The sequence below is a fragment of the Halyomorpha halys genome, unplaced genomic scaffold, assembly GCF_000696795.3.
Source record: "Halyomorpha halys isolate HHAL.00 unplaced genomic scaffold, Hhal_1.1 Scaffold179.1, whole genome shotgun sequence".
Classification (NCBI taxonomy): Eukaryota; Metazoa; Arthropoda; class Insecta; order Hemiptera; family Pentatomidae; genus Halyomorpha; species Halyomorpha halys.
This window is the reverse complement of record NW_027107000.1, coordinates 608,279-625,207: the sequence shown is the minus strand read 5'-3', so window position 1 is coordinate 625,207 and position 16,929 is coordinate 608,279. Positions and strand designations below refer to the sequence as shown.

Sequence of the window (16,929 nt, the reverse complement as noted above, 5' to 3'; positions counted from 1 at the left end):
GTAGTGTCTATCGTTAACTATATTAAATCGATAACATTAAAAACACCGTCTGTTCAAACAACTTGGTGATTCCATGGACTCAAAATGTACATGCTTACTTTTACACACCGAGGTAAGATAGTTATTAAAAGGCAAACTACTAAAGTCGAGTTCATGAACTCAAAAATGAACGGTTGGTGTTTTTTCTCAGAAATACACATTTTTAGGTCCCCTGAGTCCAAATAACCAAGTCCTGCAAAATGGTCTGTGTCCATGTAAGTGTGAACAGCATAGCTAAAAATCGAAAAATTGTACGAAACTGAAATTACGTATTCAGAGTATAGCATGTGTGTGCCTGAAATGTTACCACTTTTTTGTTAATTCAACCCATCAGAAATGCCACATAATAGAATCGATTTTCTCGAAAACGGCTGGTTAAACATTTATTAAACTTATTATTTCATTGTAATACATGACGATCTTTAACATTAGCTTGGTATTATTCTCATTGAAATAGTTTAAGTAAACTGGTAACAATGTCTCATACTATGTGTATGGGTGTGTAGAATTTCAATTCAGGCCATTCGTTAGACAACATGAATTCAATGGAAGATTTCTAAAAACCCCTCAAATTGATTCTAATCTGCAACAACTCGATTACAACTGATTTAACATTATCTATAAGTGAGATAGAATAGTTAAACTAGGTGATTCTTAATCACTTAATTACTCATTGATAACTGTTACCGTAAGTATTTTATTGTTAATGTTATTGATCTAAAAGATATTTAGGCAGCTTTCCAAACCACCCAAGAGGTCCTGCCTAGGGTTTCGCTACCCATTTTTTATAGTGGATGGTTCGCTACATTGAATGCAGTAGCAGTACAGTGAACTGGTTAATGTATTCAGGGCAGCCCTACGAAACCACTTTCCCGGAAAAAAAGGCTTTCCAAAGTAAGGAATATTATTGGCTTCCAGAGGAGTTTTTGTTAGATAATTAATTTGTGGATCTGTGGTAACACTCTCTCGACCACGTTTCATGTATAACCTTACACATTGTATATAGGAGTTGGTCTCTTCTATTGTTCCGTTGCGTGTTGTTACTGTGTTCAATAAATATTGTCATAACTCTATGACCTGTGTTATCTTTTGCCCTAAACTATAGAATCTTAGATTCAACAGGTTATGGGCCTAGTGACCGTAAATTCGTGAGTTTCGTCCAAATAGTTATATTTTCGTTTCGTAAATCCGCCATGTCTCAGCACCAGTCGCTGCCGGTTGAACGTCTAAAGGGACGAGAAAATTTCGACACGCGGAAATTCGCAGTGCAGGCCTAGACGATTTGGAGCTGTGGGAATGTATATCAACAAAACGGATCCCGACAATAAGAAAGACACGAAATGTCGTTCCAAGTTAATCTTATTGGTTGAACCGGTGAATTATGTTCACATTCAAAATACGACTACCGCCATACAAGCATGGGAAAAGCTATCGAAAGCTATTAAGAACGATGGATTGACAAGACGAGTTGGACTTGTCCGTATTCTTATAACTACAAAACTAGAATACTGTACTTCGGTAGAAGAACATGTGAACCGGATAATTACAACCGCGCATAAGTTAACGCCAATTAGTCTTACAGTGAGTGATGAATGGGTTGGAACAATCCTTCTTGACGGTATACCAAGCCGTTTTGAAACCATGATTATGGGCATTGAGAGTTCGGGCACGGCAGTAACCGCCGATTCGGTTAAAACAAAACTATTGCAAGACCTTTCTGTTGTAAAATCAAGCATAGAAAATAATAATTGTGACAATTCAAATTCCGCTTTGTACGGTCATAGTTCTAAAGGAGGTTCCGTTCAGTGTAAGGGAATTCAGAAATTCAAAAAATATGAGCAAGGCAAAGCCGATAAAAAGCCTTTTAAAGGTCCTCGCTTTTTTCAGTGTAACGGTTACGGACACATCGCCAAGCACTGTCCTTCACCTGGAACTGGTAAGAGGAGCTGAGGAAACAATCCGATACGACGCTGTTTGCAGCATTTTCTACACGATCCTATGATAATTCTGAATTTTTTCTAGACAGTGGTGCGTCTTGTCACCACTGTAGAAGCCCTGAAATGTTGAAAAATCCGAGAAAGGCTGAAAAAACATCTATTACTGCCGCTAACAATAAGAGAATGACGTCAGATACCGTCGGCAATATTTCATTACCAGTGAAGATTTCAGGTAATAATCCCTTAAAAATAAATGCAAATAATGTATATTATGTTCCAGAACTAGAGGTAAACCTGCTATCAGTGAGTCAATTTGTCAGTAAAAGACATTGCGTGGTGTTTAATAGAAAGGGAGCAAAAATATTCAATTGCCAGAGACAACTAATTGCCTCTGCTAGTTTGGTAAATAGTTTATTTAAATTAGACGTTCCTGCTAGTTCTAAGTTTGCATTGTCAACTAAATGTAAGATGAAACAGTGGTATCAGCGCATGGCGCATTTGAACTACAGCAGCCTTTGTAAGTTGGGTACTATTTCTAATGCTTTCAACATTTCTAGTGAAAAACCTAACATTTCCTGTGATATTTGCACGTTGAAATCAAAGAATCAAGTCACCGATTATTTCAAAATTTTCAAATCATTTGTTGAAAATCAGTCTGACAGCAAAATTAAAATTCTACGTACTGACAATGGGGGAGAGTACTGGAATAAAAAATTAAGTGAGTTTTTGAAGTCGTCGGGATTGTATATCAGACCTTTCCTTACTCGCCACAGCAAAATGGAGAGGCTGAGCTCCTTAACCGTTCTCTGTTAGATCGTGCATGATGTCTACTGATAGAGTCAGGACTCCCAACCGTTTTTTGGGCGGAAGCTGTAAACTGTGTTGTTTTTTGAACAGGTCACCGTACAGGTCTGTTGTTACAACTCAAGAACAAGTGTGGACAGTTAAGAAACCTGCTCTTCAACATCTTCGAATTTTTGGCTGTAAGGTATATGCTCACATTCCTACACCGAAGCAAACTAAACTCAGTCCCTAATCTACGCCTTGTATATTTGTAGGATATTGTCAAGACATAAAAGGGTACAGGTTGTATGACACTCAGAAGAAAATTACCTTCGTATCAAGAGATGTAACATTCTCCGAAAATCAGTAGAACAGTTCATTACTAGAAAACACTTCCGAAGGTACCGATAAAAACTTCTATGCACTTCTGAACGAATCCAATTTGGAAGAGGAAATTGTTGTGGAAAATTCCAATTCTTGCTTCGACGACACAACAGAATCACAGCCATCGGCTGATGATGATTCTTCGGAAAGAGACATACAGTCTGACAGCGATCGTCACAACACTGTATCAAGCATTGAATATTCCTCCACATCTACAGAAACCAGCTGCAACCAAGATTATGACCCGGACATTGTTCCACCAACGACCGTTTTGACATCAACACGACAACCAGCATTGACCAAACCTGAGAGAAGCAGACGACCACCAGCTACCGTGGATGATTTTGTAACTTATTCAGCTTTCTCAACACGGTCCGACCTGTCAGATCCGATGTCCTATGATGATGCGTTACTTCGTCAGGATAATCAGTCGTGGGTTGATGCTATGGAGCGTGAACAAAGGCGCTTGATGTGGGCAAGTTTAGCGAATGTATCAAGTGCCAAGGAATCCGCCAATAGGGAGGGTGTTGGATAATTTATTTATGGATCTGTGGTAACACTGTCTCGAACACGTTTCAAGTATAACCTTTCACCACGTTTCAAGTATTATTTTTTCTAACTTAAAAAAAATATTAATAACTTATTTAACTCATCGCGAAATAATCACACCCAACCCATCATGATGAAAGCCTGAAAGGAACGTGAAAAAAGTTTCACGTAAATGTGTTTATTGCTCCACTGACCGCACCTCTATCCTATTATTGAATCTACGGTCAACAACACATAAATCATCAATAGCTTACATCATATATTTAAAAACAAATGTATCTCTGAAAGATATTAATTGTATCTTATTTTTTGTTTAATATGTTTACACTTTATCAATTGATTCATGTGGATAATTTTCACTGATAAATTAAACATTTGGGACTAGTAGATATGATTGGGCTGAACAAACATAAATAAAGAATCGATTTATTTTATTTAAATTATATTTTAAATGGATTTTAGGTGTTTGTCAAAAGTTTTCAATTTCCCATTTTAATTCATGTTACTGGAAATTCTCACGGGAAATTAACTAGAATATAAATTAAGAAACTTACTGTAATTTCGCCTACTTCTCTCTTTTTAACATGCCCCACCTCTTTGCTTTCTGTGTTTGAAGAAGGTTATAGCAAGTAATTTGAGCGGTTCACTTTAAAAAACGGTGTTACCAAGTTTTTTCGGATTTAATGTCTGTATATATCACGACTAGTTAAATTAGGATTGATACAGTTATTTGCAATGCCCTTTTTTAAATCTTATAGTATACCTAATGATAGTGTTGGTTTTTTTTGTTTTTAAGTGTTAAACATTTCAGTTGTTCCTGTAAAACATTTGTAGTTACTTTATTTGTTTATTTTTTTGTGTGTATATTTCTGTTAATTTTATAAACGACAGAATAACTATTATTCACCAACCTATATATTTGCAGGTTGTTCATATATCAAATTGTTGGATTTTGATTTACCCAGTTTGGTTTTTTATATTTATTTTCATTATTATTTTTTTTTTCAATCAGATATTTTAAAATGTCGACCTCTTCAACACAAACCATGCCTGTGGCCCAGCGGGCTATTCATTCAAGAGTGTAAGTAATGATTTTTTATTTTTATACTTTCTTAAAACTATAAAATCTGAAATAGAAGTTATTTTTTTGGTCATAGTTAATTTATTGGTTCACTGAAAATGATAAAATAGTGGTCAGATATGTCAATATATTTGTTTTGAATCAATTTGAATTTTTTTTAATTAATCTGTTAGTCATATGTTATTAATTTCTGGTATTATATTGCAGAAGACCTGGAGTATCAAAAAATATCTTATACAGTACATATCATCATGTTGTTGAGCTGTATGGTTCACAAATGCCAGTTTTAGTTGCAGAATCATTAAATTACACACCTGGTTTGTTATCATATTTCTTTATACTTTTTAAGTTGAAAGTTAATTTTATTCTTTGTAATGCTCTCTAAATATCTTAATAGGTAATTAAAACTACTTCAACATTGTAATTACCTAGAAAATTTTTTTCAACTCTTTTACACTTTTAACTACTAATTGTGTATTTAAAAAATAAATTTTTGGTTAAAAATAGAAAAACTAAGGATGTAAAGAATATTAAAAATTAGTTCTGCGTAGACCTCTCAAGTCTACTGTTATCAAAAAGAATAGTTCCTCTCAAAATTAAAATATTTCAACAATCATATAAATAAAATGTTATCATTATTATCATTATCATTATCATGAAATCGTGCTTGTTTCATGATGAGAATGTATTGTACTATCAAATTATTAAAATCTTAATTGTTCAGTAATAATTAAGCTGATTCATTCAAATAACTATACAAAAAATAAATAAAAGTAGTAGTAATATTTGTACATATATACATTGAAATAGATATTCATAAATTTATTGCTGATTTTTTATATAAATTTAATTATTTTTTTTAGATAGTTTGAAATAAACATAAAAGTTTAAATTTTATAAATATTGGATTAATTACAATAAAAATAATATATTTTACTGAAAAAAAAATATCTTTGAAGTTTCTGGTGGTGAATGCTGAACCTTTTAGTCTATACTTCTTGAGCAACTATACTACTTATTTGCTTAACACTTTCTTTTTTTCTTTCTTTCTATAGCATTTTTATTAACTTGCTTTAATCTCTAGGTAGTTGGCAGTTGGCTCTCATATTGGACCATTGCTGGAGATCTTATTGTACTAGCTCTCACCTGTACTTTATCTAGTCCGTTTAATTCTATCAACTGACCTGCTGGAGTTTGATGCTTATCATTTTTTTCTCCATAGACTGAATTAGTACTGCTGTCATTTTAGGATAATAATAGTCTCGTTTTGATTTTACTATCTATTATAATAATAACTATTGTGGCTCACAGTATGATACATACCATTTAAAAATTTTAACTGGTAAATGTACAATAGAAGTAACTCAAAATGCCCTTTTAAACAACCTAATTTTCAATTCCGTAGGTGACCCCCCCTTTACCCGAGGTCGGGAGTTGGGTTGGGCAGTACATGGTTCAATTTCCGGCTTAGTGTATAGACTTTTATGGGTTGTGTACCATTGTTCTAGTCTATCGTCACTAATGATGATAGTTACAGCTTTTTGAAAACTTAGTGACTGTTTGAATCTCATTGAGCCCACAGTCAAGGTTGTTGTTATGGAATCGCACCTCACTTCATTAAAAATACTGTGTTTGGGTCACCTCTTAATATTAATTTGATTATTATTACTATATCATGGCAAATATGTGTATAAATTTCTTGCATATTTGTATACAATTTACATATCGCTATATTATTGGTAGTATTTCACATGTTTTTAAAAATAGCTTATGTTTCAGGTGCCAAAGATAATGCCTCTGTCAATATAAATCCAGATATTGCTTGGGCTTGGTATGTTTTTGGACGAAGATTGCTTGTTTGGCATATCCCCTCATTTACTGATACAACTTTGCCGGTTATGGCTAGAGATATGCTGTTACCATCCAGTGACTTAGCTCATAATGCAAATCTTGTGTACATTTTTGCAGGTCCCAACCAAAAAGTAAGTTGCCTTAATTGACATGTTCTTTAGTTGATAAATTTTGACTTTTTTAAAGTCAAAATTTATCAACTTCAGAGTCCAATCATAATTTAAGTGATCTTAATATTTTTTCACTAGATCATTACAACATATTTGTGCATTAATTCTTTGTTGCTATTAAAATCTTCATTTCAACTGTAATGTAGAAATGCATATACTGTTATTTATTTTGATTAATCTTTTATTTAATTATGTTTACCAACTGTCTCTTCCTTTCCATTCTGTTTTATAAACTTCACAGAAAATATTGAAAGAAAAAATTGTTATTCGTAGTCTTCTTAGGTTTTATTGGAAAAGAAGACCAAGTGGTAAGGCAGCTACTGAGGTGGTTCGAGCTGTGAAACGTGGCGCATTGTAACATGACACTGTTTTGGTTCAAATATAGGAATAACATTTTTCCAAATAAGCGCAGACAAGGTTGTCCTTCAGAGGTTTATGATGCTGAATTATTCGAGTCTCAGCCAGCATCTGTTTGAGTCCATTCAAGGATTATTGTTTAAAATGAAGATTTCAAATGCTACAATAAGCCATTGTTTTAAAGAGCTTGATGTCTGGAATATATGACCCAGATCAGAGGCTTGTCAGCTCCACAAGTTTATGATGAGTTGATATCTGTAAAAGTTTGCTTCAGAATTCAAAAAATTATGGATTTGGATTGTAATTGTAAAGAAAGTTTAAAAATGGATATTTTAAAAAATAAAATCAACTGAAGACAATGGGTACCGCTAGGCAAGCTCAAACAGAGGTTCAACTAGATTGATTTGGAACAAACATTATGTTTTTTATTTGGTGGATTTATAAGAGTCTATAATACTAAGAGCTTGTTCCTTGGTGTTTTTCTTTTCTGATGTTGAGCCTTATTGTAAATAATGTATGAAAGAGTGTTTTAAAGATAAGTACCCTACTTTGGCCAATCAGATGAAATCGACATTTGAACAAGACAATATTTTTAGAAAGTTCCTTCTCATCATTCACATTTATTCAAGGAATAATTCTGAGAAATGGAGAGTGTAAGCATCTTGCCCCTCTCTCCTTACATTCCTATGTCTATGTTTCACCATTGGGCTATGGTATTTTCTGGTTCTTGTTGCATTTTCTGATAGCTTAACTCTTCAAGAACAGGTATTACCAACAAAAATATAACTTCTGGCAAATAGATATGTTGAAGTGATTAAAAATAATGGCCTATATTTGTATTTATAGGTATAATTAACAATGCCTAGGATTCTGTGATTTCTTTCCTCAAAGTACATCGGTTTCCAGTATCCTTTCCCATCTCCCCCTACTTCAACTATGGTTCCTTGGTCTGTGGAGGACTATATCTGTTTGGCTAGACATGAGACTAAAGAGACCCTTGTATCGCTCCATAAGATTTATCTTTGGGTTTCCTAGACACTCTCATGTTGGAAAATGGAGTTGAGATGGCTCTATCTTCTTGTTTCTGAAGGCATTACCTCCTTGGTGTTTTTCTTTTCTAAGTCCTTAAAACCAAAAAGCTGCCTTCATTCTCGATAAACTCACTCTACCTTTATCTATCCATTCCTTAAATACTAGATCTTAATTGATTTATATATGCCTTCTTATTGAACCACTTCCTTCAGCAAATTTGTACAACCTCCTTAAATTCTCTTCCCATTTTTTTCACCAATCCTCTATTCTTCCTATTAAACAACACCTACTCCTTCATGAACTTAATAATCAAACAACTGTATCAATGTAAACAGTATGTGTGACAATAACATCAATTACTACAATGAAATTGTAATTTAAATATTATGCTTTTTGTAAATATTTTTCCAGATGAATGATCATAAAGTCTGAACTATTTAATTATTCTTAAAGGATTTTTGTCCCCTTTGGCTGGTTCCACTTTTCTCAAAAACCCATTATAATAAAAATTTATATAAAAGTAGATTAATATTTAACTGATAAGTAATAAATATTTTTTCTTATTTAATTAGATCTATTACCAACCCTGTGTTGGATGATTCTTTGAAACTCTAGAATTCTATTTTTGGTCAATACTGCTATAACATGTGTTTTTGACATCTACTAGTTGTCCTACTCAATAATTGTTTAGCCCTAAATTTTCTTAATAATCTATCTTAAACTAAAGCTGAATCCCAGTCTTAAATTACTTCCACAGTATCAGTTTGAATCTAATGAAATGTTAGCTTTATAGGTAAAATTAATTATGCAAGAGTGATTTCAAATTTATATTTATTGACTTACTATAATCTATTCAATAATGCACTTTTACTCTAATGATCAACAAGTTTGTGAATTTCCTCTTGGTAAAATATATGAATCATTAAATTCCTCAAGAAAAATAAATTGTTGATTTTATTAGCATTATTATTAGAGAGCACTACTTTTTAAGAAACAGTCCAATGCTATAGAGAATTTGTAATAAGTCGGTGATAAGTATAGTAAATATGATATAAGAGTTTGTAATGCATTATTTATTTTTTTTTTAGTCTCCTTCTTGTATAGCAGTTTCTCCAGAAGGAATTGTAAGATATTGGGTAGTACTTGGTCACCACACAACATGGATTGATGTAGATGCACATTTAGGAGGAGAGGAGGTACTTTTTTATTTTTCTCTTCTTTTTTTTTATAAAAACATATTTAAGTAATTAAACTTCTTTTAATATAAAAAGAGCGAGGTACATCACGTGTAGAGAACTAGATTCCTAAACTGAATGGACATTTTTTAAATCCCAGTTTTACATAATAAATTTTTCATTTACAAAAAATTATAGGTCTCTGTTGAAATGAGAACGTTGGTTCACAGAAACTTCCTAGGTCTGCTGTAAGATAACTATAGACAAGACAGAAGATAATTTAGGTGTCTGAAGCACTGTGGTTGGAATAGTGTTTCCAAATAATACATAAAGCCCTCTCACGTCTTGTGGGACTGATTTATTTTTAAAAATGTATGTGTATATATATAAGTTAAGTATTGGCGAAAGCACAATGTCAAAAAAGAGAAGAAGGAAAAAGATCTAACTCGCTTGAACTGCTGTAAAATACTAATCTATTTGCGGAGCCTGTCCGTCTATATATATATACAATCGGTCAGCTATTCTCGATCAGCTGATATGGACCTGTCAGCTGACAGTCCGTAACTTATATATATATATATATATATATTTATGCTCATGGCTGAGACCACGATTGGACTGGGGTTATAAATCTTGAGATATTAGCACTATATATTGACATGGTGCTAATTTCTGAGATATTAAATATATATTTATTAGTTTATTATTTATTATAGGTTTGTGCTGTTCATTACATTCCTCCTCTTGGCTGCTTAGCAGTAACAACATCAGGCTCTATGATTGTAATCTTACCTAAACTTGGTAATGATTCACCAACAGTTGAAATTAAAAGAATCACTCCAGCTTATGGTTGGCTTAACTCGATTGGTAAGACAGTTAGCTCATTGCTCTTTGGCTCACAACCTCAGAGATTAGAAACGGTATGTATGTAATTTTTATTTTACAATATAGATTTGATCGTTTGATTGAAATAGCCTATTACTTTATTTTTTGTTTATTTGGTTTATTTTATGGATAGTCTAAATTTAACAACTAGCTCAACCTTTTTTGATGATTAAATAAAAAACCCTAGTAAATCAAATACAAGTGTTTATGATTATAAAAAAAGGCTTTTTATTTTATTTTTTTTCATTTTTTCTTCTTAATCCATTCTCTCATGCTTATTGCCTGCTTGTTGAGTTTGATTCAATCATTCATTTCCTGGATTACCTCTCTTTTTTGCTTTTAGTTTATATCCCTCTTGTCTCCTTCCTCCCATATCTTTCTTGGTCCTTCCTTCGGTCTCCTTTCCTTCCATATTTACCTCATATGTGGTTGTTACCACTCTATCTTCTTACATTGTTACATCCCCCAAACCTCTTGAATCAGTATTGAACTCCTCAGCTGATCTTACATTTAAGTTATTTCAATCACAAAAATTATCTTTTTTTACCTTTCCCTGTTAAGTAACAATGATGTATTAGCATTTTTATTGAATATCTAATTTTTTCCCTCTAGCAAAGTGTAAAAGTTTTGACCTGCCAAAGGATAGATACATATTGGCACATTTTCCTTTTGGCTGGTTTCACATTACAGTCGTGGACAGTAGAAATAGTAAACATGGTTTCAGCTCTGATATATGAAACTAACATTGAACAAATGGTTCGCCAAGCATTCCCGTACCAGGTGAGATTTTTAGTTTTTATTTCCATAATTAAACTATGAATATATTAAAAGTTATGTTTTAAGATGATGATAATAATTATTAAATATTTTGATGATGTTCTTCTGTATATTGAGGTAAATATTTTCCTTTAGCATCAGTAAAACTATTCTGTGTAAACTGTGGAAATTCTCTTAGTTGAGGCAACATTGAAAGAGATATAGATACTTTTACACTTTAAAATAGATAATTTTATGAGCCTCCACTATATGCTTCGGTTTCTTGGAAGTGCATTTCATCCCCTGCATCTGTGCATGTCAGCATACAGAAAGCTTTATGGATCTGTTAGGGTAAACATAAAGAAAGTATATTAATGTCTTTTCAGAAGTCCTGAGTTTTTTTTTGTTTTTTTTTTTGGTGTGGAAGGCACCTAACATTACTGTAACAAGTTATATGATTTATTGATGACAACTTCACTAACAATCTATCAATATGTTTAAGAATGCATGCAGTAATATATCATTCCATCCCATGGGGTGGACACGGTTATTTCCGTTGTCATTTATATATATATCCGGCTGGGAAGAAATTTGTTCTGTTACACGGTAGCCGTGAGTCAACTCCTGTGGGTTCTGGAGCTCCCTCTCCCCCAGCCTCTTAAATTAGGTACCCTTAATTGGGTAAAAATCTAGCGGTCGAGGATGATTCTGACCAAATCACCTCCTTGCACAACCATTGGTCTAGTAACAGTACTTCCTTACAAAGTACTGAACCCCTGACCCTTCAAGGGTTATAGTGGTGCAGATTTTAGTTTGTTTTTTTAAATACACACACATATATGTATATATAATGAATTTTTTTTTTTCATTTTCAATTTTTCTTTAAAAATAAATGTTTCCTTTTTAAAATGTCTATAATAATTTATTTATTTTCATTGTTCTTGATAATAACTTCTATTTTTATTTTATTTTTTAGATACGAGATAATCCAGAGAATGAAATACAAATTACTGATATAAGACCTTCTGAAGCTGATTGTATTATTTGTTTAGCAGCATCTGATGATCCTAGATTTTATGTTATTGGTTTGTATTAAAGCTCAGCTTAATATATTTGTCTTAAATCATATAAATTTAATTTTAGTATAAAAATCTCTGAATAGTTCATATTGTTTGATGTATGTATTTTTTTTATTTTGCATTAAAAACAAAAGGTATATCACCAGTAAAAAGCTTGTTTCTTAAGTATCAATTGGTCAAAGCCTAAGTTAACTTCAGTTTAATTTAAAGTTCTTTATATATTAAATGACTAACATGTTAGTCATTCATTTTCCATTTTCACTGTACCATATATAGGGTGTCTGGTGGATTTGAAAAAAACAGTAAATTTTAAAAAGGAACAAAGGAAATCAGGGAAATTTTATCATAATAAGTTTAGAAAATGGTGTTGCATACTGTAATATTCAAAAATTATTTATAAAAAATAATAGAAATTTTTAATAGTTTTAACTTTATTTTCATATCTTAAGAGTAGCTTGGGTTCAAATTACAGGCTTTAATATTAAATAGATAGTAGAATTTTATTTAAATTTTATATCATTTGAGACTCTTAATCTCAGGACGGGTTTCTAGGCAATCAGAACAGTCAACTTGTTTATTAACTACCTTTATAAATATGCTTAAATTCTATTTTGTACAACACTAACCAATTTATACAATCTTCTTTTGATGATGGAAGGTTTTCTTTGTCTTCTTTCTCAACAAACTAACACTTGCTGTAAACAATCTTTCAGCAAACAAACACTGGCTGTTAACAAAGCATTTGTCCTCTACAAGTTTTCACTCATCTCATTCACTGGCGATCCAAAACAAAGAGTCCCTTATTCTTATTGGGTGCCTCTTTGATGTCCTCTTTTTCAAAATGTCTACCCTTGAGTTAGACAAAAGATGATGAGGACCTCCTGCATCCAGGAAATATTATTCTCTGTCCGCGCCTAAGCAACAAATCCTCAAAAACCAAGTTTTCTTCCTTCCCCTTCTCTAGGAGATCATTCTCAACATCGATTGTAGCACTACGGTTTTCAGTTTTTTCTTATGATTTCCTTTATGAATAATTTTCTTTGATACTTATTCTTAACTTCTATTTTTTCTTAAATTTGCTGTAACTACAATTATGATAACTTAAATAAAATTTTTGAAATATTTGAATCTCCTCAATAAGGCCGCTATTCAACGGATTTTTTGGGGGACATACCGCCATCTTGGCTTTGTTTTGAATAACGCATTTATTATAGACAATGAAAATTGGTTAGCTTACTTTTTGGTTCAACAAAACAAATGAACAATATTTAACGTTGATACATAAAATAAAAGCATAACTAAAATCATTTATATATAAAGATAACTATTTACTCATAAAAGAGGATATTACAATACACAAATAGACACATGACACATTAAACATATCACAGTGTCATCTTCAATATTTTAATTTTCAAACAGTACTTAAATTTTCTATATTTTTTTATAAACAAAGGAAGGATATCAAATTATGATAAAGACTGTTCATGCACTGTTTATTAATCCTTATTCATCTATCTCCAAGTTGATAATTTTTTATGAATCTGATGTTTATATAATTATATATGCTTTTGATAGCATTTTTTCTCTGTTAATCTATATGTATGTAAACACACACATCACTGTAAAGGTATTCATATTATACATTCAAACACAAATAAAATTTAAAAAATGCCCTTGAATCTCCTAGGCCATGGAGTAAATAAGCAACTGAATTTCATCTCACGGAACAGAATCCCATTCTTCAATAAAAGCAATTTTAGGCATTTCAACATTTATTGAAGGTAGAATATGTTGTCGAATGGATCTCTTTATCATATCCTACAATTGTTCTAGGGTATTGGCATGGACTTCGATTCTACCTTGAGCCATGACTGATTGTCTTTGATATGGCTGTGGTTGTCATATATCCTATAATTTTTTATTTCTGATTCATGTGAAAAGAATGTGCTGGCTGATTTTATATGGTTATCCTAGGAGGGTACCAACCATTATGAATTGGTTAGGAGTATGAGTATGAATTACAGGAAGTAGTGGGTAACAACTCAAGCTACATGTGATTGATGATTATCATGCAGTAACACAAAATTGTGTCCAATAAATGGAGCAAATGGGTCCACAAGGTCCAAAAAACTTCAATTTACCTTAACACTTTATCGACTAATCGTGGTTGAGGCTGTCACTCAGTAAGTACCGGCTTAGTCGTACATGCATTTGCTCCTAGTCTAGCTAAATTCTCGCTATTCATTGTGTTGTACTTATTCCTTTTGTTTCATAGGAATGTAATTTTATAGACAGTTATACTTTATTTTATATAATAAAGGACCTTATAAGCCAATATTCATAAAAATATATTCAAGGTCACCAGCCACATCAGCCATATAGATACTGTTATAATAATTGTCCTGAAAAATGTGATGCCAAATATTTTTATAAGGATCAATAACTTCTAGAATTATTTTTTCAAATTTCATTCCTTGAAAAGCATACACTTTAAAATTACAAATTTATCCTGTGTGAGCTTCACAGACTGTTCTCACAAGTATGGCGTATTTTACAATTTTTGTGGGATTGTAGGTTCTGAATGATAGACTTCCCTGCCATGATAATAGTTAACAATGTTTATATTCATCAATAAATATATTCTTTAAATAATTTATAACTGGCTGAACATTTACAATTCTGTTTGAATTTGCGGGTATATCATCATCATTATAAAAGTTTTTTTTACTTGTTCCATTAGAGTAATTCTGGCACCATAGTATCCATCCATTTCTTCGTCCTTAAGATATTTTTATATTTATTGATTACTTGATAGTGATATCTATTTAATTCTTTAACCAAATATTCCAAAAAGGCATTCAATCAATAAATTTACAATGTCTATTAGCTAGTAGTCAATAAGCATTGGCAATTGAAAAGTCGATTAATAGGCTAGGGGTCGATAAAGTGTTAAGGCAGTTCAACATTCATCCTGTATGATATTTAGCTTAGTACAGACATGGACATTGATTCAACACCATACCATAACTGGTTGTTTCTGAAAAGGCTGTCTGTGACCATGTTTTTCATGTTTTCTCCTCAAACAGGTCTAGTCGTATAAGTACCACTGAACTATGAAGTGAACCATTCCTTATTATTCAAGTGTCCAAGGGAGATTTGTCTGACTTGATTTCAGAGGCTATTAAATGGTGAATCTACAGTGCACTATAACTATTGTCTGTAGTCATTGTTTATCATGGTTGATTGTTTACTATTCTTCAATTGAAACTTTCAGTGGCTCTGAACCACTAAATTATCAATAGTGCAGTGTGGTTTACTTAAGACTTGGGCTATGTATCGAATCCTACCTAGCTCATTCGCCAAAGCATCTTATCTTTCCGGATGAGATCTTTTTGAATTAAAAGAATAAGAGAATTGAATTATTTTTTCATTAAAAAAAAAAAATTAGTAAGTTAGCTCAGGGAAGGAACAAAATTGATCTAATTTAATTTATTTTTAATCAAAACTGTGAAAATATGAATAAAACTTTCCAAAGGTAAATAACAATAATGTTGTTTACATTTTTTGTCCTCTATTCATCTTTATACTTTGTTATGATAGACAATAATAAAATAAATATAAGTGTTTGGTTTTTATCATCCTTGAATGTATAATATAATGTGTACGTTTTACAGCATTGGTTTGTGGGAGGGTGGTAATTTGATTTAGATCATATTGGAGGCAATCAAATTTATAATTTTTTTTATTTTCTTTAGATTTGGTTCTAGATTCATCCAATTATAAACTAAAATCTCACCTAACATCTGAAAAATCAGCTTCCTTTTTTTCTCAATATTTTGGGAAAACTGATGACTTCTGAATGATACTTTCCTTTCGGTTACTGCCTCCTATAAGCATTTGTACATCTAATAATGTTTTCTTTCTTTCAGCTATGATTATTTGGACTTTCTTTGTTATTTTAATTTTTCTAATTATGTATTTTATTTGTTTTAGTTGAACTGGATGGTAATGATATAAATCCTCCTACCTGTGCTATGAGGTTAAGCATCATTGCCAGAAACAATGTAAATTTTCTTGAAAATGTATCTGGTGATCTTTCTTCTCTACATTTTGTTCTTCTGCCTGCTACTGCTCTTGTTTTCAGCAAACATATAATTTATGCAATACCATGTACATATTCTAACTGAATTAAAGTATATTTTCTTTTTCCTGTGAGCATTTTAAGTGTAATAACGTTAAACTTTTTTTTTTTTAGTGTCTGGAGGAGAGGAAATAGAAGGAGAACCGCTTGATTTACCAGGTGGCATTGTACTTGGAGGTATAATGTATAAAAGGACTCCTATATTTTTCTCGGCCACATTTGGATTTGTTTCTATCACACCAGTAAATACTTCAAGCATTGATGTTTTAAATACGTGCGTATTGATAATATTAAATTCTTCTATGATCCTTTCTTTTGTATGTATTATTGATTTAATGTGGTGAATATCATTACTATCCCATGCTGGGTAACTCTTTTCGTCTTTTATCAAATTATTGAGCCTGGTGATCTTACATTCCTAAACAGGTTGTTTAGTTCTTGGGAATCGCAAATATGCCTTTTCTCTTTGCATTTGCTTTAGGAAATTACAATTAGTGCATTAGTGCAACCACCCCTAATCAATTGTATGGTTTTCTAATATTATACTTATTAATTTTGTTGGGGCGAGGGGCTTTTCTTAAATGAACCAACTTACCTCTTCCCCCTAAAAAATCGTTCACTGGTTCGGTGAGCTGAAAAATAAATAACGGAGGACCTGTAAAGATGGTGAACACAAAAATAATAAAGAATAAAAAAAAGTAGAGAAT

At 32.0% G+C, this 16,929-nt stretch overlaps 1 protein-coding gene across 1 annotated transcript in view; it reads left to right on the top strand.

Moving 5' to 3' along the window:
* Positions 1-4,303: 4,303 nt before the first annotated feature.
* Positions 4,304-16,929, top strand: part of Nup133 (nuclear pore complex protein Nup133) — a 38,922-nt gene continuing 26,296 nt past the window's right edge. The window contains exons 1-10 of the mRNA XM_014418130.3: positions 4,304-4,617; positions 4,705-4,773; positions 4,981-5,090; positions 6,553-6,755; positions 9,272-9,379; positions 10,075-10,278; positions 10,856-11,023; positions 11,976-12,084; positions 16,075-16,251; positions 16,337-16,496. Coding sequence (XP_014273616.1) covers positions 4,715-4,773; positions 4,981-5,090; positions 6,553-6,755; positions 9,272-9,379; positions 10,075-10,278; positions 10,856-11,023; positions 11,976-12,084; positions 16,075-16,251; positions 16,337-16,496 — 1,298 coding nt within the window. The 5' untranslated portion in view covers positions 4,304-4,617; positions 4,705-4,714. The remainder of the gene's footprint in view (positions 4,618-4,704; positions 4,774-4,980; positions 5,091-6,552; positions 6,756-9,271; positions 9,380-10,074; positions 10,279-10,855; positions 11,024-11,975; positions 12,085-16,074; positions 16,252-16,336; positions 16,497-16,929) is intronic.